This window comes from Phalacrocorax carbo, chromosome 6, assembly GCF_963921805.1.
Source record: "Phalacrocorax carbo chromosome 6, bPhaCar2.1, whole genome shotgun sequence".
NCBI classification, from domain to species: domain Eukaryota; kingdom Metazoa; phylum Chordata; class Aves; order Suliformes; family Phalacrocoracidae; genus Phalacrocorax; species Phalacrocorax carbo.
The window spans coordinates 60,870,167-60,895,396 of NC_087518.1; the positions used below are offsets into that span (position 1 = coordinate 60,870,167).

Consider the following 25,230-nt stretch of genomic DNA (forward strand, 5'->3'; position numbering starts at 1 on the left):
AAATAGTATATGAAACTAGACTAGATGGAGGGTGAATATTTTTGTACACACAAAAATTATTTATGGACTTTGTCCATTTAAGTGACCTACCTGCCTAAATACTTCAAAAATTTGCCTTACATCATCGCCGTCTGCTGTTAACAGAAGATACAATTTTAAATTGTGCTGTGGCAATTTACGATAACACAGTGAGATGCTTTTTTGAATTTGGCCAGTTTAAACAACCGAACTACTGATATTGTTCCTTTGTTTGCTGCTTTTTTTCTTTTTTTCTCAAGTACAGGTTTTATACAACTTTAAAGAATTAAAAGGAATTTTATTTCAATCTGAAGAATTATTTCAGTATCACTATAAAAATAAAATATGCACTTGGAGTAGTCTGGAATTATACATCAGTGTAGTGATCATCGCTATATAGATTTTGCGTTGATATGGTTGGTGTTAGAATTCTTACTCTTCATCACTGTGTCCTCCTAGTCTTCAGCAATAGAAAATGAAACACAACGTTTTCATTTTGATGCATACTCTATACTACATATATATATATGCACACACACATACACTATGGTGAATTTACTTCCCTTACAGGTTCAAATGTTTACTTGAGAAGAGAGCTTATTTGCTGGGGAGACAGTGTGAAACTGCGTTATGGTAATAAACCTGAAGACTGCCCGTACCTCTGGGCACACATGAAGAAATACACGGAAATCACTGCCAAATATTTCCATGGTATTCGTCTTGACAACTGTCACTCAACGCCAATTCACGTAGCTGAGGTACGCGAAATTAAGCATGTTTGTTATAAAGCAGCTTCTGTCTGCAAAATAAGTCCTGCACTCTTGCCACAAAATCTGCAGGATCTACATGGCAGAGTTCAGGTGTGAATGGATCTTCCTCACATCATAAGCGAGGTTTTCTGACTGGTGATGTTTAGATAAGGTTTCGGCTACTTTAAGCAGTTACTGGACTGGTGTAGCTATTTTATCTTTTAATTTTCCACTTTGGTTGAAATATTGCAAATGAGGACGGACCTGAATAACTTTTTCTTTACATAGCGATGGACTTAGTGTGCTGACTGCCAGTATCCAGTATGTTAGTTTTAGCTGTGGTCATTTCCAAGACTTAGTTGAAAGTCTTGGTGTTTCTTTCCTATATCTATTTTCCTATTGCTGAGTTAAACAGGAAATGTTGCACTTCCCAGAATTTAAAAAGTTGGTAAAGAACACCTGCAGAAAGTTTAGTCTGGCAGGTGTATTGCTAAGGTTAATGCTTATTTTTTACCACGGAGCTGACTACATCCAGAAATTGTACTTACCTCATAAGTTAGCACTAGTTTGAGTATTGCAGCTTGTTAGTACTTAGTCTCAGCTTGGTTACGGAGCTTACCTAAATCTATGAAGACCTCTCTAAAACAAGTTGATTTGCCCACGTGAAATTAAATGCAGCCGTTTCAAAACTTCTGCCATTCTTTCACCTATTTTTGCTATTTTTGGAATGGTAACTTTGAAGGCTTAAACTGAAGTCATGCTCAGATTTCTTACCTTAACAAGTATCTCTTCTATCCAGCCTTTGTTCTTGCATTTTGAGTTAAGATTTTGTTTAAAAACAAAGTTGTAATTAGCTTAAAGTCTTCGGAGAATGTCCTAGAATTACTCAGTCCATAAATAATCTGTGTAAAATATAAACATGGGTTTTTTGTGAATGTTACTGGTTGTTAATATTTTTTAATGAACTGTATATATGAACAACTCGTTTATGTTTGGTTAACAATCATGTTAATGATTGCATATACGTAGCTGACGATGGATGTCTTGCATTAAAAATGTATTATGATCTATAGGAGATGCTAGCAACAGCCAGATCAGTCAGACCTAATCTTTATGTGATAGCTGAACTCTTCACGGGCAGTGAGTACATTGACAATGTTTTTGTCAACCGCCTGGGAATTACCAGCCTGATTAGAGGTACAACAAGCAGCTGAAAATTACGTAGGATTGTCATGTATGGTTTGGAGTTTTTAATGTGAAACTAACATGGTATGCTTTTTTATTTTTCTTACATATTCATGCTCTTCGCTTATGCAATTACCTCTTCTTCTTCATGTTCTGTTTAACTTCTCCTGTGTTGTGTGCTAATTCTTTTTTTTGCTTGTGTTTGTGTGTCCTTTTCTGTGTAACAACTTTTTTTGTTCCTTAATTTTGCCTTTCTGTTTGTCTTTGCTGCATGGCATTTTCCTATTGTCCAATCCCTGCCTAGCTTTGAAACTTGTCCTTTTTTGTACCTACCTTTCCCCTTTCTGTGGCTTTTTTGGCTGTGCTTTTTGCAGTACATGCTGGACACAGCTAGAAAATTGCGAGCCGATTTGTATGTAGTGGCTGAACTGTTCACAGGAAATGAGGAGCTGGACAATATCTTTGTGAATAGGCTGGGCATTACCTCCTTAATAAGAGGTAGGCTTGCTGTCTGTGTGGTCTCTTTCCAACGAGAGATTATAGATGACGTGTTTTTTCCAAGTAAAAGGTTTCTTCTGGATTTTGCACTTTTAATTTCATATTCTGTGTAATCAGAAGCACAGTTTTTGTATTGTGACTTTTTTTATACTCGGCAGAAAATACAGTACTAGCTGTAACATAAGAGAAGACATCCTGCGTTAGTTCACAGGTTGAATATTTTACTCTTTTCACTCTAGCAAGAGAAAAAAGTAGTAGCACAGTTCTGCTCTGCGAGTGCTGCATCATGTTTGATTTTTGTTGCATGAGTTTCTTAAAGCCTATGAGAAACAGTTTCAGATCTCTGCTTTTTTCCTCCCTTTTTCCCCCTTAGCTTTCTCTGCTATAATATATTAAATAGAATACTTCAAGGCTGTGTATCCACGTTGGAGAATATAGTTTTAATGTGACCTTTTTCTTTTTTTAAATGATTGAACAACCAAAATAACAACTGTAAATTGCTGCATTAACATCTTTGTGCATGCTGTACTCCATGGCAGTTATTCTTATGCAAACACTTACCTATTTTGCTCTTTAGAGGCAATGACTGCTTATAACAGCCATGAAGAGGGAAGGTTAGTTTATCGTTTTGGAGGTGAACCTGTCGGCTCTTTTGTTCAGCCACGTTTGAGGCCGTTGATGCCAGCTATTGCTCATGCACTGTTCATGGATATTACACATGATAATGAATGTCCAATTCAGGTGAGCACCTAAACCGAAACCCAAAGTTTACATTTAGTATTTTCTGAATTGATATTTCTGAACCATGGAAGGACTTGGTGCAATCTGGATGTTTTTCCTGAGTGATGTTTAGGAAGAATGTGTTTCAGATCTTCAAGTTTTCATGCGGAGAATAAAATTTTACAACTCCTTCAAATGTTCAAGAATTTGTCTTTCGAGGGAAAAAGTATATAAAGATCTGCTTTGAATCTTTCATTCCAGCTACTCTAAGTGGTTCTGTCTCTGCTGGTTAACTTGTTCTCCGAAGCTCCTCTTTTACAGAAGAGAATGAGAGAACTGGGAATGGGAGTGCTTATTTCTGAGGGTTTCTCTTAAGCTGCTTTAGTTGGTGCATTTGTAGTAGCTTCTTTCAATAATTCTGTTGTGATTGAGAAAATGATGGTCATGTGATTAGCAGTTCCTCTGCTAAACTGAGTATATCTTCTGTAGCTGAATTGGGAGGGGTGAGTTATGCCTTTGTTTCACTATTTATTACCTATTTTTCTAACATAGCACCGATCTGCATATGATGCTCTTCCTAGTGCAATGATTGTTTCCATGGCATGCTGTGCTACAGGAAGCACCAAAGGCTACGATGAACTAGTACCACACCAGGTATGTGTCTACAGTTTAACTCTGAAGTTAATTTTTAAAATGTAAACTTTATTCTTGTCCTAGGGCATGTATTTTTATTTATTTTATTTGCAATTCCAAGCAGTTTACTAGCTCGCGTTACTTCAGATTGTCCAATTTCATATGAAACTTGAATTGTTGATATAGTCGACCTCCAGCTGGGAGGATTTTTTTGTTTCGGAGTAGTTGATATTTGCTTAAATCTTCATTTCTTTACAGATCTCTGTAGTATCTGAAGAGAGGTTTTATTCAAAATGGAATCCAGCAGCACACCTGACTTCTGGTGAAGTTAATTTCCAAACGGGAATTCTAGCAGGAAGGCTGGCCATAAACAGGCTGCATCAGGAGCTGGGGGCTAAAGGCTTTAATCAGGCAAGAAGTGAGGGTAGCATTGTGATGGCTCCATATTTATGTTCTGAGTGAGCACAGTTGCAATGGTATGTCTTTTCTAGGTGTATGTAGATCAAGTTGATGAAGATATAGTGGCAGTGACAAGACACTGTCCTAACACACACCAGTCTGTGGTGGCTGTAAGTCGAACTGCTTTCAGGGATCCTAAAACTTCCTTCTACAGTAAAGAAGTACCTGAAATGTGTATCCCAGGTAATCAGATTTCTTTTCAAGACATGGCAGGTGTACGAAAAATTCAAGGTATTCTAATTCCATACTTCTTAGCTTCAAATACATGAAATCAATGTGAGATTTGTCAGTAGGTATCACTCTTTTTATATGTACTAACATGCATGCACCAGAAGTGGTTAAAGAAACAATGCCAAACTTAACCTTGCTTAGGGCTTTCAGAGTATATTGAGTGTGCTTCCTGCTGTAAGCTCCCCATGAGGGTGTGGTTTTATTTACTGTCTTGTTTGTGAACTAGGAAGAAATAGTTAACAGCAAGATGGTTAATTGTGCAGAGTTGGGGGGGATTACTGTTTGTTAAGTGTTATATGGGGGAAAAGGCTAAAATCTTACCGTATTTGTTGATGTCATTGCTATTCAGCAATGGTTTTAAAATAGATGTTAATAAGAACATCTTAATGCATAAGTTAATATAAAGATAATATATAGGTAATAAATACATAATATGAATTAAATATACAAAGCATTTACTATAATTAATAGTAGCAAAGTATAACGACTTCTACACCTTACCTGGCCATATTTCTGAAGAGCAGCTTTCCAAACTGGCTTTTTAAGTATACTCAATCCTTTGAGTGTATGTGCGTGCCTGTTTTTAAGTCTGTCACATTATATGTTAAGACACAAGTGGCTGCAAAACTCATATACTTCAGTTTGTAGATTACTGAAAGGATAGAGAACATTAATATTAAAATATTCTAATGTAAGTTGTTACACTTTTAAGATGAACCATCTAATACAGTCTAAACCAATCTAATACAGTCTCCTGAAAGATAATAAGGTAACTAACAGAGCTGGTGATCAGTAAAGACAGGTTGTAATTCACTAATTGTTGACTGATTTTTATGGTTAATTTATTATAAAATAACAGATTTGCAGTTTTAAATACAATACAGCCAATGAACATGTAATGAATGTTTATAAGATATTTTAAAACACTTCCGATATGTTTTGTCACATTTGGTTGTTCTTTAGTTGTACAACTGCGACTTGTAGTTTTGAATATTTAGGTTTTTAGTTTTAGGTTTTGTGTCACGTTTTCAAGAGAATCACTTTTTAAAGTATCTTAACAGGTACATGATTTAACTTTTTGTAGGAAAAATTGAAGAAGTAGTACTTGAGGCTAGGACTATTGAGAGAAACTCTAGTCCTTACAAAAAAGATGAACGTTTTATAAATGGATTGCCTAATTTCACAATGGAACTCAGAGAGCATATCCAGGTAATTAGCCTCCCTCACTCATGTTTTGTAATTTGTGATATTTTGTATTAGAAAAAAAAGACATTAAATTTCAGTTGCAAATGTGTCTTCTTTTCTAAGATTAAAGACAGTAAAATTATAAAGCAAGCTGGAACTGCCGTAAAAGGGCCAAATGAATTTGTTCAAGAAATAGAATTTGAAAAATTAACACCAGGAAGCGTAATAGTGTTCAGGTACGTTGTTATGATTGCCAAGTGGCTGTGTTGGTTAAAATACATGATAGGATTCTTTGTTTTGAAACTTAAAATAACTATTCCCAAGTGCTGCATTTTGACAAGTTATGCATTCATATTTACAGAGTTAGTCTTGACCCAAAGGCACAAGAGGCTGTTGGTGTACTCCGCAATCATTTGATCCAGTTCAGCCCCCATTTTAAGTCTGGAAGTCTTCCTGATGATCATTCAGCACCTATATTAAAAACGTTATTTTCTTCGTGAGTATTCTTTAAGTTTCTGAAGTAGAACCAAGAGAGCTACAATGGGAGCAAAAACCAGTTCGTTTAAAGCGAGGGTCTGGGAGGTTTTTTGTTACTATGGATATATTTGGATTGTCAGAATACAATAAAAACTCTGAGATATTCTTTTTATATGTATAATACTAAGCAGGGTTAGAACTTAAAAACTTCCCAGGCTCTTTTGCTCACGTTCTGTGTAACTGCTGCTTAAAGTAGACTTACTAACATGGAGTGCTTGTCAGTGCTGGGGTATGATTGTTCGGGGTTTGTGCTTAATGCCGTGTTTCTAAATAAATACCAAAACAACGGACCAGGACATCTGAAAAATCAGGCTCTTAATTTCTAAGATTGAGTGGTGAGAGAGTTTTGTATGTTTAATTATTTTAATGTAAGTCTGGAACTAGTATGTGTGAAATCCTTTCTCCATCTCCCTACTAATGTTGCTTTTGGGTCTGGAAATTTTTTTCTCTCCACTGTTTTTTTCAGTATTGCATCTAAACTAACTTTGGCTGACCTAAATCAAGTACTGTACAGGTGTGAGGCAGAAGAACAAGAAGACGGTGGAGGTTGTTACAATATACCAAACTGGTCACCGCTGAAATATGCAGGCCTCCAAGGTAATAGTTTCAGCATTCTTTTTTCTGTGAAGGTAAAAAAGTGAAATAGAGCTGCTCAATCTAGGTCATACCTTAATGCTATTTTACGGCTAGTGCCATTGTGTGGATAAAAACCAGTAAGGTTTTTCCTGCTTGGTCATGCTACTAATCAGTGCTGTACGCAGGAAATGACATCCTAAAACAACATGCCTCTCTCTCGATACTATGGGCTGCAGAATTAAATGTCGGTATGTGTTTTAACACCAATGCCCTTGCTTTTAAAATAAAAAGAAAATAGGTCTACCTCCAGTGAAAAGTCACATTAATTAAACCCTAGGCATTACTAGATTACTGGGGAGTGTCAGTCGTTTATCAGATGTATGATACATGAGTTAAATCCAATTAAAGCATTGGTTGCTATGTACTATTTTCCTCCTGAATTGTAATTGCTGGTTGTGATAATGGTGTGTCTTTTAATACTGAGTTGGGTTTGTATCTTCAGGGTTAATGTCAGTGATGGCAGACATTAGACCAAAGAATGATTTGGGTCATCCATTTTGTGATAATTTGAGATCCGGAGACTGGATGATTGATTATGTCAGTAATCGTCTGATTTCACGTGCAGGAGCCTGTGCAGAAGTGAGTAAAAATGCTTATTTGGTGATTTGGGGGTTTTAAGTTACTAGTTTGTTTCCTTTTCAATTACTGGTGTATTTTTAAATTCAGTCTTCTCTATGACTTCAAAAGAGGGCCTAAATACTATTGAGGCGTACAAGGTTATCATACAGTTATGGTAAGATTGCATATTCAATCTCTGAGAAGATGGGAATTACTGAGGTTCAAGTTACCTGTATAGCTGCGTTACAATACAGTCCTTTTCTTTCTTTGCCGTATCTTATTTTCCTGCACAGCAACTGCTTTATTCATTTCACAAGGTGAAGACCTGATTTGGGTAACTTACGTACTGAATATAATAGTAAAGGCTTTAGCATTCTTAATTCATTTTGTTCCTGAAGTCGAGTGTAGTGGTATAAAGCAGAAGAATGGATAAAGCAATCTGATGTTGTCCTGAAGGGAATGCTGAATCTGACCTCAGAGACGGGGCTTTTGCAGAAGGGAAGCTAGTTTGATACTTGCCAGATTTACTGTTCTTCACAGACTGCTTATTTATTTCTGTGTGCTTTTTGAGTTCTTAATTTGTAACACCTCATTCTGTTTTGCAGAAAATACAAAGTACGTATAGCCTTACTGAAGTCACATGAAACTGAACAATTTCACTGTTTACATAAGTAACCTTCCTTTCATAATTTCCAGGTTAAAAGTATAGTGTCATCATGTAATGTGTTGACACGTACTTTCATCATCTGCAAGGTTTAAATCTTTAGTGACTTCCTAGTATGTTGTCATAATGTTCCTAAACAGTACTAGAAGGAAAGAAAAGAAACACTTCCCAGGTTTCAAACATTTACAGTGACACAAGGATGGTGAAGCTCCAGAATCCTGAGTCCTAGACCCAGATCTGCAGTCATTTTCACTAGTGGCCGTACATAATTTAGCCTTCTAATAATTTTTCTATTCCAGATCTCAAGCTTCATCTCCTCAGTACTTGAGCAATGAGAAACCTCCTCCCCACACTTGTGTTGTAGCGATGCATTTTGAAAGTTGCAGCTTTCCTTTGCTACTCAGTTTGAATAAATTCTTTGTGACAATCTTTGGTTTTTTCCTACAAACCTAGCAAAATATAATCTCTTTCCATAGTTGATGTTGTTGCCCGTTTGTGTCATAGTACAGATATAGTACAGATTTTTTTCCTAGTTCTTTTCTTAGAGTTCATCTCTCTTGGCTCAAATATTGGAGCAGAAGGGTACAGCAGTTCTACCACTAATATCTAGCACAGACAACTTCTTAGACACAAATGGTTGCACGCTAGTGGTGTTATTAATAACTGAAGATAACCTCATCGTTGTGGTGGTCAGACATAACTTGGGTGTAATACATGTACAAAACCCGTGACAAATACTTTAGCTGCATGGATCCTGAAAGCACTGGTTTTTTGAACCCTAGTGTTATCAAGTTCTAATTATATTGTATATTAATAGGTTGGTAAATGGTTGAAGGCCATGTTTGTCTACCTAAAGAGAATTCCACGTTACCTCATCCCATGTTACTTTGATGCCATATTAGTGGGTGCATACACGACGCTTCTGGATGTGGGATGGCATCAGATGTCTAGGTATGCTTGGCGTATCAGAGCGATAGAGGTGTCTGTATATATTTGGACCTTTTTAAGTTTTATCTGCTGGAGAATGTAATTTGAATATTTTCATACTCATTCGATTTAAAAGGGTAAAATTGGTAGTGAATATCAAGTCCATCATCTAACTGTGGTTTGGAAGGATGAGAGTTCAGATGCCTATGAATGGTTTGAATTTATACCTACTAGTGGCATTGTGGAGTAGGAAGAGGAGCCTTAAGACAGCATTTCTTTGCCAGGCTTCAGAAACTTTTTTTGCTCTAATTTTAGTACAACCACAATGATTCTTTGAAGTTCAGGGAAAAAAGAAAATATCAGATTGTACTTGATGCTGATGCTTTGTCCAACATTTCTTCTCTAACACAGCTAAATATCCTTCCTTATCTGAGCACTTTGCTTAGTTCTTGAAATAACTGTTTAATCCTCAGTGTCTGCTGCTTCTTTGTTTCTTGGAAAAGGGAGAGATGGATTTTAATGGAGGCTTTATTCTAGCTATGAACATTCTAAACAAGTCAGTATTATTTTGTAAAAATACAGATGTTAAAACGGGTATAGAACTGGGTACGGCTGTGATATCGTGTGGAAAGTAGTATATTTTGTGAAGAAGTGCTTCGTGATGAACTAGTCAGGAGTACGGGTTGCATTGTTTTAGACAACGTGTTAACTGATTATTAATTTACCTTATATATATGAATATGTATAAATATGTGGCAACCTTTAAAAATGCTAGGTTTGGCAAACTTTTGTTCATAGTGAAATATCTTTTATCATATTTTGGGGTCTTAAATCTGTATGTAGGAATCAAGTAAACCAAACCAGTTCCCTTTTTTTAACCCTTTTCTCTAGAAGTATTTGACGTAAACGCTCCTGTTGGCATTACTAAATTAAAATTTAAGGCTAACATTGGGTGTACCCCTTTTGGGGAAAAAAGTGATTTACAAATTAAAGCTTATGCACAAAATTAGTTAATGCAAAATACTAATATTAACTCATTGTCAGTTCATTATATTATGCATAATAATAATTGTAAATGAAAAAGGGTACATTTTATAGACTAATATTGCTGAACAATAATTTATTTAAATTTAATTATGTTGAATTACAGCTTTGTGCAGAATGGATCGACATTTGTTAAACACCTTTCCTTGGGTTCAGTCCAGATGTGTGGGATAGGAAGATATTCTTGTCTGCCGGATCTGTCTCCTTCCTTACCTGATGTTCCCTATAGGCTGAATGAGATTACAAATGAGAAAGAACAGTGTTGTGTTTCCTTGGCAGCTGGTGAGTGAGGGCAACATTTAAAAAATAAAAAGTCTTCCAAAATAGTTAAACCATTTTTAGTCACTGTGTTTAAACTGTCTCCATTGTGCTTGGGATCCATATGTCAGCAGCCATGTGTAAAATGTAGGTAGTCATTTTCCTCACTTTTCCCGTGTTTTAACTTTGTGTTTAAGATAAAAGATTTGCCCATATTAAAAAATATGGGAGTTTTGTCCAGCAATACTTCTTGGGGACAACCATTTTGTTACTGCTCCTGGAGGGTGTTGGGGGGGCTTTATAAACACTTTATTTAGAGAGATTTTTAGCTATAACCACTTCGATTATGTATGGAGATTCACAAGTATGTTCTCTTACTTTCCAGAAGACTTCCTTGAGATAAATATACTTAGCATAATAGGTTTCATTTTATTTTTTTAAACATGAATTTAAGAACTGAATTGTGATTGAGTACAAGGGTGAAATTATTGTTTACAACTTCTCAGAAAAAGAAGGAACCATTAGCAGACCAGAAGAATGCCTGATCTGAAACTGTCTCCAAAAGGAAAGAGCATAAAAGCAATCAGCAAATAGTGTTTATACCTCAGAATGTTCTGCCAGCATCTGGCAGTCTTTGAATTGGGCACTTTCCCACGTCAGAAGTATTACCTTCAGTGTTTAGTGGCTTAGAATGAATTTGGTTTTGTTCTGAGTTGGCCCATTCGTTTTCTGAAACCATAGAAACTTTTAACATCTACAGATTCTATGGCATCTTTCTCGCTGGGGTGTTTATTTTCTTCTTTTTGCCATCTGTCTTTCTCTCATAGAACTTTATTGCTTTTAGTTTCTCATTTTAATAACATTCCATTTGCCTGCTTTAGTGTCACCTAGAAACACAGAAGCACAATGTTCCCTTAAGTTGGTCATAGAGATTAATTATACTAACAGGTTTGGTTTTAAATATTCCCTTCACATATTTACTGGTATTTGTCTCTGAGATTTTTAACTCGTACATGGATCATCCTATCACCATATACCAGCAAAGTGCGGAGGCCATTTTTGAGTATTAGCAAATACTTTGGAAAAATAAGTGATGGAGGTTAAAATGTTGTTCCATCAAGGATGCACAAGAGATTGCTGGTTTGAAACTTTACCAGATGGAATTTTTTGTTTGTTAGATTGAAAAAGTTAATAAATGGATGAAAAGACAAGGATGGACCTTATTGTTGTAATTATTATGCTTTATCAATCAGAATCATTATTAAAGTTACATGTGATAATGTCTGCAGTAAGATGTAGTTCTAGAAGCTGCTGGAAAAGAGAAGCAGAATTCCTTTAATAGTGGCTGAGAACAATTTTGGGCTGAAGAAATTAGTAGTCCCCAGTCTTATCCCCTTTATGCTACTGAGATGGCACGGCTCTCATTCATAAACTCTTGCCAACAAAGCACTAAATCTTGTCATAGTTCTGGCTTTTTGTTTGTTAGTTTTCTTTCTGCTTCTTTTAATTGAAGGATGGCATTTGGTTAAGTTACAAAGTGATTTATTAAAAATTTAAATGTGACTGTTATTGATAGGAGAAATTCTGTTGCATGGTCTTGAAATTCTAGAAGATAATTGTTCTGAAATGAGGTTTTATTTCATTTTATCAAGAACTTTGTCTAGAAGCTTGGTTAAATATCTTAATCTAGGGAAAAAAACAGAAATGTGAATATGTTTTTACTTCTGGTTATTTTATGCTTACATGTGTGCTTGGAATTTTCTGCCATATCAATAAAGGAAATGAACAATGACATTTCTTTTTAGGTCTGCCTCACTTCTCGTCTGGAATTTTTCGCTCTTGGGGAAGGGATACGTTTATTGCACTGAGAGGTCTAATGTTAGTTACTGGGCGCTATCTAGAAGCAAGGTAAGACTGACTTACATTTAGTTCTTATGGGCTTTGCAGGTAGTTAGGAAGAAGGCATGCTCTCAAAACCAGAGATGACACACAAGCTGTTAGAAACAGTTGATGTGCAGTATGAAACTTTAATGGCCGTAGATGGATTTGGGAGTTCTCCCTAGGTGGAATTAGAAATACTACTTAAATGATTCTCTCTTGCTTTCTGAGCACTGATAGGAAGCTGATGTTGTGTATAGATAAGGTAATTTTAACCCCTGTAACACTGCTGCTTGTCCTTATATGCAGTGATTGTTTTTCACGTGAGCTTGCATCATTGTTGCTGAGCAATAATTTCAGAATTATTTCAGAATTATTTCAGAATTGTTTATTTAAAAATTTGAAGTAGCAAGAGAATACTGTTTTAATCAGAAAGGTATAATGGCATGTCTATCGTGAATTTTTTTTTGGTAGCTGCTAGTATTTTTCTACTAATACTAGAAATCAGATAATTTTAGATTCTTACAATCTGATATATGTAGATGTTTATTTAACCTGACAAATGAGCCAGATATAAGCCAGATCTATTGATTTGATATTTCCATTAATCTTCTAATTTGTGTGGAGCTCACCACATGACACAAACATAAATATTAGTTGTTTTAAATTGGCATGTATTTATGCAGTTGTACATTTGACCAACTATTACCTTTCTCATACAGTAGGATCTGCAGTCTGCTAAGTATGTTTATAGTCCCTTTTCAAGCTAGTTGGAATCTGTTTTCTGCAAGGCACATGCAACCGTTCTCAAACTTCTCATCACTTCAGTTGCTGTCACCTCTCTGTATTTTAATAGGAAATTCCCATCTGCTCCTGCCCTCTGTCCCCATTCCACCCCACCCATCAGAATGGGTGCCAGGGTAATCATAAAGAGTGTCAGTAACAGCCTCCCCTGTGTCCGCAGTGGGATTTGGATTTAGGCTCTATATCACTACCTATGAAAAAGCAAACTGGCTTTTCCATATTAGCAAGTGTTGGATGTCTCATACAGACTGTTTTAAGTGTATTCATGGCGGGGAATTTGTAGGGAATAAATGGCTTTTCGTTGTAAAAGAAGTTCATGTGAAGTGAAGTGCCGCTCTACTGCAAGAGCGGTCAGGCCCTGGCACAGGCTGCCCAGAGAGGTGGGGGAGTCACCGTCCCTGCGGGGGTTTAAAAGATGTGTAGACGTGGCACTTCAGGGCATGGTTGAGGAGGCCTGGGGGTGTTGGGTTGGGGGTTGGACTTGATGATCCTAGAGGGCTTTTCGAGCCTTAATGATTCTGTGATTCTAAGTAATTTGTAACTTTCAACAGCAAACTTTTGGCATGTCTTTAACACCCTGTTTGTCTCCTTGATTTACCTTGCTATTATGGTAAACTTGTGCACTTTGTACTTCATGCTTCGTCCAATAATGGCCTTGAAAGTAACTTAGTCAAGACTGTTTTTCTTTTGTTCTAGAAACATCATTTTAGCATTTGGTGGGACTTTAAGACATGGTCTCATTCCCAATCTGCTTGGCCAGGGGACACACGCCAGATACAACTGTCGTGATGCTGTGTGGTGGTGGCTTCAGTGTATCCAGGACTACTGTAAAATTGTTCCAAATGGATTAGACATTCTAAGGTGTCCTGTCTCTAGGATGTACCCAAGAGATGACTCTTCTCCTCAGCCTGCAGGCGCTGTGGTAAAGATGACTTCTGATTTTAAGTATTTAACACAACTATAAATTTTCAACGGAAGGATATAATTTTTCTAGCTACAAGAACCTGTCGCTATTCTGTTGTTTACGGTGAAATTTGATGATAGCACAAGAATTCCATATTTTAGGCACTTCTCGCTACATCACATGATGAGACAGGTGCAGGGGGTTACGGATGGAGGAGAAAAAAACTCCATCAGCCTCTAAATGTGTTCTTTGCTTTTTGTCTTGAAATAAATGTTTATATTAAAAATTGTATGTAGTGTATTGCCATTGACAGAGATGCTACTGAAAATGTTAGATGCTTTTCTTTTGAAATATCATAAACTAGAGGCTCAAATTGCTACTATTTGCACATTACATAGAGTCTTTGTACTTGTTTTTCATCTTGCCTTTCACATATCATCTGAACGTGCAATCAACGTAGGATCAGCCACTTTATGAAGTAATACAGGAAGCAATGCAGCGACACATGGAAGGCATTAATTTCCGAGAAAGGAATGCTGGTCCGCAGATAGATCAAAACATGAGAGATGAAGGTAACATATATAGAACACTTGCTATGCAAGTCAACAGATGATGACTATATTTCTTTTCCTCTACCTATTGAGTATATTTTTGAAAAATGACCTGTTCCATGCAGCTAAAACTACATTATTTTAAAGATATTTAATATTTAAAAAGTGCCTAATTGTTTATTATCAGCAATTGTTTATATATTGTGGTACAAGTTACCTTAAATAAAAACTCACTTAAAAAGTACAGTTGTTTTCAGAAGCCCACCTCAGACCTCTCATTTGGAGAGGTTTTTGTTTATTTAGGAGGCTTGGGCTGGGGCAGGAGGGGGGCAGCTGAAGTTTTGTTTTGTTTAAAATATAGACTTCACACATTATATTCTTGCTTGGCAGGTTTTAATGTAACTGCGGGTGTTGACCGTGAAACTGGCTTTGTCTTCGGAGGGAACCGCTTCAATTGTGGCACTTGGATGGATAAAATGGGAGAGAGTGACAGAGCTCGCAACAGAGGAATTCCTGCTACTCCAAGGTACAAAATCAAGGCTTTGGGGGGGTGTTTTTTAAATATTTTTTTTAAAACTGAAATTCTTCTGCAGAACTACTGTGCCTTCCATTAACACATCTGAGAATGCATCTCAGAAATGTTCTGAATGTTTCTGCCTAATAGAATGTGTTTTGAGCAGGTGAAGTGCTCAGCTTCTGGCATGGTCTTGGCTTCATGCACAGTCAACTTTTGAATTCAAGTGGTAAAATGTAATTTAGGAAAAACTATACTTGTTGTACTAACAGTATGTTGTTATTCAGACTTATTGTAGGAGACACCTATTGATAATTGTGTTGTTTGAATACATCTTATTTAGAATTCAAAAATACCTACAACATCTAAGTTTTTAAAATTGAGGTTAAATGTTTTTTTAAAATAAGCTCTTTACTAGGTGCTAGCAGACTGCTGGGGGCATCCTTGCTTGAGTTCAGTACAGCATTGGTTTTAAATCGATTGCCATCTGTGGGACAGAACTGAAGGAAAACATCATCTTGCTCGACAAATCAGGCATTTTAATGGGGAGCCAAGAGAGGTTGAGCTGCCTGCCCTAAAGGGACTAAATCAGTGATCCTGGAGAAAAATTTTTAAATCAGGCAGGCAGTAATACCCCATATAATATAATATGAAATGTGTGCCTATGATGGTTATCTGAGTATCACCTGAAAAAAGAAGCAAGCCAAGAAGTGCATTTAGTGCTTGTTTTAATGCTTCGCTTTTGACTTGAGTAATCTATTATGGCCAAAATATTATCTAAATCACAAAAGTGCTTGTGCAGTTGAGAACCTGTGTATTGGAAACTGTTTTACATCAGAGGATCAAGTTGTTTGGGGCTTATCCTTTTTTTGTGTTCATCACTGGTATAAGATTATTTTAAATCTGTGCAAATCAGCTGGGTATGATAATACCACTTCAAATTAGTACATTGTACAGAAGAAAAAGAATCTGTTGGCCAGTTTACAATCAAGCTCATTTCCTGACTGTTAGCTGGTAGAAAACCTCACTTATTTTCCACCCTTTCCACCATTGTATCTTTATCAGGTGGGACCCTACTGATCTAAATAAAAGTAAATTGACACAGTCTGCTTATGCTAATGTTCTCTTCTCTTATTCTTGGCCCTTCACGAAACTCAAAAGTACCCCATAAAACTCGGTGTGCCTAAAAGTGGCAGGTAAGCTTCAGTGTAGATAAAATGAAGATATGCATCTAGGGGAAAAATAGTCAAAACCATACCTATACAATGCTGCCAGAACTGAGCTACAGCACAGGAAGGAAATCTGAGGCATTGGTAGCTTTCTGAAATTGTAATGTACAGCAGCAGCCAAAAAAGCTAATAAAAATAATAATACTGGGTGTCCTCAGTAAGGGTTTTTAGAACAACACAGAGGGCATAATTCTGCCTCTTTGTGAGGCCTTGCACCTGCAAGATGCACTTGGATCTTGAGTGTTATGTGTAGTGCTAGTCTCGAAGGACACAATAACGGATGGTACAGAGAAGAGCAGCTAAAACTCAAAGGGATGGAGTTAGCTGCCTTGCAAGGAGACACAAGAATGTCTAAGGACTTGAAGAAAATATGAGTGAGAGGTGTGACTGAAGTTTAGAAAACCGTGACAGTAGTGATGATGATGGAGCTGTTATTCACAAAACACTGCAGTACTGTAGACCTTTGGGATGCTCATACAGGAGGAACAATGAAATAGTAGGAGAATAGGGAAAAATAAAGTGTCTAAATGAGAGACTTAGAGGTTTGGTTTTTTTCCAGTTACTTATTGAATTTTAATAGCCTTCTTAAAGTAATTCTTGGGCTTTTTTTCCTAATCATTATTATTTTAGAGATGGCTCTGCTGTGGAAATTGTTGGCCTGTGCAAGTCAGCTGTCCAATGGTTGCTGGATTTATCTGGGAAAAACCTGTTTCCATTCCATGGAGTCACTGTAAAAAGACATGGTAAAAACATGCACATCTTGTAATTGTATTACTGGAATATAACAATAACTGAAATGGTGAAATGGTGGCCATATAACATCAGGGATGATTATCAAGCTACTCAAGAAGGTTTAGAGGAAAATGGGATAAAATGTGGGAACATACCTTGTATGATTAAAATCTTTTGTTTCTACAAAAATTTATTAAGAGTTGCTACTGTCTTGTGAATATTTCAAATATTTTATTCCACATATTAAGATTTGGATCACAAAGGAATTTTGGAGCCTAAATACCATTTTTCAAAATGGATATAAGTGGTAAGATCATTACGTATTACGATGGCACATATCATTCATTACAAGAATGTGAAGTAAAATGACACAAGATGCTTCTTCTCTTTTTTCTTTTTTTTTTTCCTTCAATATTCACAGCACAGAAAACCACTTGTTGTGAATATTTACATAAATATCTGTAGATGTCCTGTACCTTTCAGAGGGATACTGCTCTGCTTACAAAGTTGCTTTGAGCTTACCCAGCCCAAGTGAATATACGTGCCCTGTAAATCCTTTTTACTGTTCGGTAAAGGACAGTATTGGAAAGCAATTAACTTAATGGTTCTTTTAATCTGTTTTAGAAAATGTGAATGTAAGTTGATTTGTTGGGGTTTTTTTGTTTGTTTTTTCCTGTCTGTTCTAGACAGTACTGTCATGAACTTCCCTGTCAGTGCAGGATTTCTTAAAATCTGTGGCTAAAGTAAGACAATTTAGAATTCAGTACACAGCAATATTATAATCCATAAACGAGGAAATAATATTTATAGGCCTTGTCTTACCTCTTTTGCTCAGAATCATAAGCGATTTTTTTAGGTTCAATTTGATGTGTGTGTACTCCTTTCTGTTGTTAATCTTATGTGACCGAGTTTAAATTTCATTCATCTACTGCTTAATCTATTTTAAAACCAGCCTTAATTCCTATTCATGATCTATGCCTTATTTCTTAAGAATAGGCTTAGTGTTACCGTTTCTAGGCTTTTTATTCTTCTGGCAATACTATATTTCAATTTTGCTAGCAATGTCCTCTTTGCTATATTCCAGTTGTAGTATAGGAAAACGAAGTAATACTCCTGTACTAACCTGAGAGAAAACTAATGTATAATTCTTTAACATTTTTGCTTTTTTCATAAAAGCATTGCATATTTAAGATGTATGTGTATCTCAGTCCGGAATATATCCCTAGCACAGTTCTGCTGACTAAAACCTGATGTTTTTCTAGTCTCACTTGAGCTGTTCCTGTGAACTGTAGAACTGGCTTAAGTGTGGGGAATCACCAGCTGGACAGAGGTGATCCTAGGTCTGCTCCTGTTACATTAAGTGTCAGGAGTTCAGGAAGAGAAAGCTTCTAAAAGTGACACTTATCCTAACATTTTGACACTCTCTTTGAAGTCTCCAAAATAGGAAGAGTAGGAAGAATATGTATACCAAGTACTATAAAAGAGTTGATATGTTACCATGCTGAAATGTTAATTATAAATTTTAAACTCGCTCCATAAAATATTTACTGTAGATCACAGTACCTCATACTGCTTGCCTGTAGCTAACTGCAATGAGAAAATGTCATGTAAAACAGTTGCACATGTGTTGAATTATACTGCAGATCAGCTCCAACTCCTAGGTAATAACTTTTTGCAGTGCTACTATGGCCTTTATTGTGTTAGGAGTATCTTAAGTAAAACTTCAATAAGCAAAACGGTAAAAATAGACGTAAGCATCTGGTGTTACCTCTGTGGCTGTTTTCAGCAAATAAAGCCTGTATGTATCATCTTGCAGGAAAGGAGGAGACTATCACGTATGACGAGTGGAACAGAAAAATTCAAGGGCATTTTGAAAGGCTGTTCTTTGTCTCTGAGAACCCAGCAGATCCTAATGAGAAACATCCAAATCTCGTTCACAAACGGGGCATTTATAAGGACAGCTATGGAGCTTCAAGTCCATGGTGTGACTACCAGCTCAGGCCAAATTTTACAATAGCGATGGTTGTGGTAAGTGAGGGAAGCATTTGCACTTAAAATTTTCTTTGTTATAGAACTAAGCTTGCATTGCAGGGTTCATCTGCATGGCATTGTATCAGGAACATGCATTGCTTAGAGTAACTTCTTGAAAGTTTGTTTTTTTTTTTCTATGCTTTTATTATTGATCCATCTAGGAGTATCTCCCAAAAATACATCCTTGACAGGCCTTACCTAAATGAGGCTGCTGTCCAGTGTATGGCTAGGATAAATTTGCAGTGCTCACTGTATTCAGAATGTCTTTTAAGGTTAGGCTTAGTCTTATGCATGTACATATGCAGAGTTTACTCATTAACTCTTTATTATTTTATTAGGCCCCTGAGTTGTTCACACCTGAGAGAGCTTGGAAAGCTCTGCAGATAGCAGAGGAAAAACTGCTTGGGCCATTAGGCATGAAAACCTTAGACCCAGAGTAAGTACAGTAGCGATGAGAATAAGTGTTAATTACAGAATACGACAGTAGGAGTTATTTGTCACGTGGGGGTAGTATTTCTTTTTCTTAAAATCCTCATGTATACCTGTGAAATAAGGCTGCAATAAATACTTACAGATCAATTATTTTGCTGTTCTAGAAGTCCATGCAATTGATTTTATTTACGTAGACAATTGCTGGGTGGTTTTGGATGCCACACTGGAAGCAAATCGAGATGTTGAATTTGCATCTTGATACATACTTACATACGATACAGTGCACAGCACTACAGTTTGAGTAAAAGCATAAGGGCAAAATCATGAATTCAAGCCATTCCAAGGCTTTAACCATTTTCCTGCTAGTTTAAATCATATCTGGAATTCCACTGTCATGAAAAATACAGAACCTGGTGGAGACTTCCCCAACGTAACTGTCATTAAATGAAATGCCATGACGAGTTTTTGGTTCACTTCTGCTTTACATTTTTATGTATCATCTTTGTTAAGGCTTTGTTTGAATAATTTATTTTTTCTTTCTTGCAGTGATATGGTTTACTGTGGAGTGTATGATAATGCTCTTGACAATGACAACTATAATGTAGCCAGAGGTTTTAATTATCACCAAGGACCTGTAAGAGCCAGTTTCTTCAGTTTTAGAAAAAGTGCTGTCGCCTATTCAAACCGAGAGCTGTAGTAATAATCTCTTTTCATTCTTCGCTTAGGAATGGCTGTGGCCAATTGGATATTTTCTTCGTGCCAAATTGTACTTCTCGAAGTTGATTGGTCCAGAGATATATGCAAAAACTGTAGTTATGATTAAGAATGTTCTTTCTCGACACTATGTTCACCTTGAAAGGTAAGACAACAACTAACACAGATTCAAAATATTCATTCAAGCCAGTGGTATCCACTACCCAACTGCATGTAAAAGTACAAATCTATAATACAAACAGCATCTGTTTTCTACACAGAGTTCACTGCTACATGTGCTATTGTGATCTCAAGTCAGGTTCCAAGTAGTATCGAGATCTAGTGCTTTTTATAGATTGCAGAATTACTAGTACTTACCCATGTGAAGAATGGGTGAAATAAACACAATGTAAAAATTAGGATCCAAGTTCATGTGAAAAAAAAAATTCAGAAAAAAAGGTTAGTGAGTTGTTTTTTTAAAAAATAAAAATATTTCAAAACAACCTGCAGAAAAAAATAGTTAAAGGGCTAGTAGTGACAGATTAAAATTGTGGCAGATAAGCTGATGCAAAGTATTGTTAGGATTTCTTGGGTTGTAAATGAGGAACCCGTAAGAATCCTACCCATAAGAGTAGGACTGGTCATGACAGAAGGGTTATCTGACCACATGAGGAAGAAAAGGGATTTGTTAAGCAACTTTTCGCCTTACATAGTGTCCTGCCCCAGTCTCTTGTTCAGTAGGATTACCAAATAACTTGCGGTTTGGTAACATTCTTTGGGTTTTTTCTGTCTTACTAATTCAATTGTGTACTTTTACTCTGTTTTAGTGTTTCATTTGTGCGCAGAATTATTAATGTAGCGAGAGGCTCAACTTACGAGTATTTCTGCAAGTACATTAGGCTGGGGGGGTTGTTCCTATGGAGGAAAAAAAGGTTGATGTAGTCCATGCTGTCTTCCAGCCGTTTTCACTTTTTAGCACCACAATCCAATTTCAGGTGTAGATGGAGTACCGTGCAGTTATCTCAAAGATCATTTGTATTCTTCCAGCTGCAAAACTACCTGAATGAGAAAAGGGAGCAACATGCTGGTAGTGAAAGTCCAGATATAATTAGTAGCAGAGTCTACTCTGAAGAAGAGGCACCCCCATAAAAAACTATAATGCCCAGCTGCAGGGGGAAAAAATTAATTAGATCTCAGTTATTAAAGCATATACTGTGCCTGTAGGACAACAGACTTACACTCATGGTTTCCAGTTTCCTACCGAGATAACCTTCTGAAAGGTTTTAAAACTAAATGTTCTTTTCATTTCAGTGTATAATCTAACAACAATACTAATTTGTTTTTTCTTTCATCAGATCATCCTGGAAAGGGCTTCCAGAACTGACCAATGAAAATGGACAGTATTGCCCTTTCAGCTGTGAAACTCAGGCCTGGTCGATTGGTGTTATCCTTGAAATCCTTTATGACCTGTAAAAGTTTATTTTGATTGATTTGATGAAACTTCTGTGGTCTTATTATTGGGCATAAATGAACACTTGGCTTACACTGCAAGGGAAATGTCCTGTTTGCACAATCACTTAGGCTGTGTCCTGACTTTTAAAGATGCTGAATGCCAGCAGCTCCTTTGCCCTGTAATTGTCTGGGGCTTGGGTTCTTCTTTGAAAATCAGGCCATGACAATAAAATAAAAATGCAGTGCACACTTGATGCAGAAACTTCAGGAAGGAGCAATTTTAACAATATGCACAAACTTAATTTTAAGTAGCTTTGGCTTTTTAGATTTTTCAAATCAAAATCTTAATGTAACAGAGTGAGGTGGCTCTTTCCTGAGCTAAAAATAGGTAGCACAGCTCTTATGGTTAGGTTTTTTTCTTCCCTTTGTCTCTTAAAGAGTAAATGGATGCTTTGCAAATGCATGCTTAACGGGGAGTAGTCTTTTCTGAGTTTGGTATGCTTTGTGCTGTAGCACCATACATTAATGAAGCATAAAGGCATAATATGTTGTCTCTCTGAACTGTATTACAGGGATTTTTTTTGTGTGTTCAGTTGAACACTTCATTAAGCAACCACAGAAATAAAGTTTATGAATACTGTAATAAACCAACCTTTGAAGTTAAATATAAAATTTTCAAAAACTTGAAACTACTTTGAAAGTTAAGCAATAATGAAGCAATATCCTATGCTAATCCATTTATTTAAATACTGCGGGCCATGAAGCAAACCTATTTCTTCATTTAAAACTGGTTTTCACCATGAGGAATTCGTAAGAATTAATGGGAAATGTGCATACAATGCACAGCCTATATGTTAGGGGAGGCCAAAGATACAGAAGTCAGTGCGCTTGACTGCTTAGTTAAATTAATGTGGTCACCTCAGCCCTTTGTTCTTAGGAAAGTCCTAGCTGTATTGAAGCAGGTGGGAACACTTAACATCAGTGGGAAGAGATACTGGCCTACCACCAGAGAAGAGAAGATGAGGTTTCTAGGCCTTTTGAAATTACACCAGTAAGAATAAGCATGGTGCCTCTACGCATTTTCTTTGGGAATAGCATCCAGTGAACATGATGCAAACCACGTATGTTCTTTCATATTTGGCTGCTTGCATGCCCGTAGTGAGTTCAGTGTTCCCAAGCTCAAGGGTGGGTGACAGAAGTGCAGTTGGCAGTTCTCAATCTCTATTCATGTGATTTCTCCACCTTGGTGCAATAAACAGGCCGAGAGTGACACTGACAACGCTTCCCACGTCACGGCAGGGAAAGCAAAACTGATACTGCATTTCTTAAGGTTAGACAACATATGCTGGAAAAAATATACACAGGATGTAATTACAGTGCACTATCAACACGTAGGCCAAGGCTTTATTATATCTGTATTTTAAAGTTTCCGTACCCTGCCTAAAGTACAGTGCAAGTGTGCTGTCTTGTTCAGGGAGATGTGTTACAGCCAGATACATTTAAGGGCAAGTTAATAGGCTGAAGATAGAGGAATTGTAAGAAGCGGCTACATTCACACCATTTATTTGAAAGGTTAAATAAGTGTTTGAACTCCCTTGGTGAAGTGTTCAGTACTTAGAAGCTATGATCAGGGAAGGTCTATATGGTACCTCAGCTTCTGAGCTGCAGCAGGACATGGGTTGGGACATTTTTATTTTGTTGACAAAATGCATGAGAGATGTCATTTGATCAAAAACATTACTGAAATGTCAGCCACAGATTATATAGCACTTTTTTAATGTGCAAGAGGCGTATAAAGTACTTCTCATCATGTACTGACCTTCCCAGAATTCCTGATAATGGTACTGTGGTTTATGTCCTACTGTATCACTAAGTTTTACTGTTTTCCTAGATAATTATTTCTCATTTATTATTTCAAGATATATTTTATAGCTCTTGTGGTTTAGGAAGCAGGAACAATATGGCAGAACAAATTGTTCTTGCTTGATAAAAACATTTTAGAATTGGAAATGCAGCTTAAGAGCTATGACTGTTTAAAAAGATTTCCACAAATTATATACATTGGCAATAACACTCAGTGTTGGGAAAAAATAAACAAAACCACATGAAAAATTATTCACCAAAACCTTCCTTTTTACAGATTACTTTCTGCTGTTTTGCAAACGGCAGTGCTGATAGAGATTGCGTATTTTTTTACTGCTAGGTTGTTTTTTTTTCAATTTAATAGTAAAATTTTAAAGATACATCACCACTGTGTACACAAAAATACAGAAGTTACGGAACTTCTAAATATGCCCATATACAATGTTGCTTCTGCACTGATTAGTTGAGCATAGTTTTAGTGACAGATAAATATTTTAAATGGGAAAAAATACGTATCATTGGTTGACTTTGCTGTTACACAGCAACAAAAGTAAGACTTGAGGTTATAACTGTTGTGGGGGGGGTGGTGGGGGTTTTTGGTTTGGTTTGGGGACGGGGTTGTTTGGATTTTTCTGTCACAAAGCTACTCAACACTTTTTCAAGCCAGACGGTTCAAAAACGAAGACGGAAGAAAGCAGCGTTAAATCTAACAGTTAACATGAGCTGGTATTCATCTAGATAAACTCTATACCAAAGTCATTATCCTCTAAAGATAACTGACTTAACGCTTACTGAACGTGAACTGTATTAATTCATTAGTATCACTTATAGACTCAAAAGATTCTGGTAATGCAAAGTTATAATCAGTAAAATATGTTTTAGAAATAAATGAAAGAACTTAGTAAGAACTGTGAATCCATTGTGTTCCACTTGGTGTTAATTGATCTATATGGCATTGAGACAACTTTTTTTTTTTCTTCCTCCCAGCTGAAATAATGCTGACTATTACCAGTGTTTGTACATTTAATAGCTCTTGGTTCATTCAAATATGATTAACTTGAGAATTAAAGGCAATGTATCATTCTCACACTGCATGTTGTAAAATGGAAAGTTGAGTTTTACATGTGTCTGTCTAGCACAGCACCAACTCAATTTAGGAAATGTCATTATTCCTTTATTTCTGAAATGCACAAAATAAAATTATTTAATTCAGACAGTTAACCTTTTCACGTGGTTGTTTGCAAAAAAAGCCAAACACTAGAGATGCTGCTGTTTGTTCAGTTTTGTGCAATTTTTACACACTCCCCAGGTCAAGTATTAATACCAAAAAGTGTTCACAACAATAATAAATTCATTTTAAAAAAAACACATAAACCTGAGCCCTGTACACAGATTCTTGTGTTTTGTGTCAGTGTCTACGGACTCAGCTGGCTCTGAGTGGGATTGAAGAGCTCTGCATGTCCCTTCTGCTATAAATTATTCTATAATTTATGTCAGCGATAGTGCATGTCGTGGTACGCATTAAGTCATGGTATTGCAGATTCCCCAAGAGAACAGTCCTAAGGTATACTGCTACGCAGTTATTAGTTAGCTTTCTGTGCAAAATTTCTCTCCCTAGAGAGAAGGGATTTCACTTTCCAGCTCTGCTTTGCAAATCAAGGTCTCACAGCACAGGTGACTGTGATAGAACATGTTTTGCAGCTACCCCATTTCATTGCGTGCTTTATGAAATCAGGATTTATCTAATCCTCTGTTCAAGCATTGCCTTGTAAGGTAGTTTCTATTATTGTGTAATAATTTTAATTAAATATCCTATTGAAAAATTGTTAAGTGTAGAAATGACAG

General features: G+C 36.5%; 1 protein-coding gene across 6 annotated transcripts in view; it reads left to right on the forward strand.

Moving 5' to 3' along the window:
* Positions 1 to 24,606, forward strand: part of AGL (amylo-alpha-1, 6-glucosidase, 4-alpha-glucanotransferase) — a 38,239-nt gene extending 13,633 nt beyond the window's left edge. For 4 of the 6 annotated variants that reach the window (XM_064455565.1, XM_064455566.1, XM_064455567.1 and 1 more), the window contains exons 12-34: positions 589 to 776; positions 2,327 to 2,450; positions 3,028 to 3,191; positions 3,723 to 3,824; positions 4,062 to 4,214; positions 4,295 to 4,445; positions 5,578 to 5,702; positions 5,802 to 5,914; positions 6,040 to 6,174; positions 6,682 to 6,812; positions 7,294 to 7,430; positions 8,891 to 9,024; positions 10,151 to 10,326; positions 12,108 to 12,210; positions 13,681 to 13,906; positions 14,349 to 14,460; positions 14,830 to 14,965; positions 16,813 to 16,925; positions 18,731 to 18,942; positions 19,284 to 19,381; positions 19,924 to 20,011; positions 20,103 to 20,236; positions 21,426 to 24,606. In XM_064455565.1, the coding sequence (XP_064311635.1) occupies positions 589 to 776; positions 2,327 to 2,450; positions 3,028 to 3,191; positions 3,723 to 3,824; positions 4,062 to 4,214; positions 4,295 to 4,445; positions 5,578 to 5,702; positions 5,802 to 5,914; positions 6,040 to 6,174; positions 6,682 to 6,812; positions 7,294 to 7,430; positions 8,891 to 9,024; positions 10,151 to 10,326; positions 12,108 to 12,210; positions 13,681 to 13,906; positions 14,349 to 14,460; positions 14,830 to 14,965; positions 16,813 to 16,925; positions 18,731 to 18,942; positions 19,284 to 19,381; positions 19,924 to 20,011; positions 20,103 to 20,236; positions 21,426 to 21,543 (3,173 nt within the window). In that variant the 3' untranslated portion in view covers positions 21,544 to 24,606. Of the gene's footprint in view, positions 1 to 588; positions 777 to 1,840; positions 1,965 to 2,326; positions 2,451 to 3,027; positions 3,192 to 3,722; positions 3,825 to 4,061; positions 4,215 to 4,294; positions 4,446 to 5,577; positions 5,703 to 5,801; positions 5,915 to 6,039; positions 6,175 to 6,681; positions 6,813 to 7,293; positions 7,431 to 8,890; positions 9,025 to 10,150; positions 10,327 to 12,107; positions 12,211 to 13,680; positions 13,907 to 14,348; positions 14,461 to 14,829; positions 14,966 to 16,812; positions 16,926 to 18,730; positions 18,943 to 19,283; positions 19,382 to 19,923; positions 20,012 to 20,102; positions 20,237 to 21,425 lie in introns of all 6 variants that reach the window. The other 2 variants (XM_064455569.1, XR_010373502.1) reach the window with 2 other exon arrangements.
* The last annotated feature ends 624 nt before the right edge of the window (positions 24,607 to 25,230 follow it).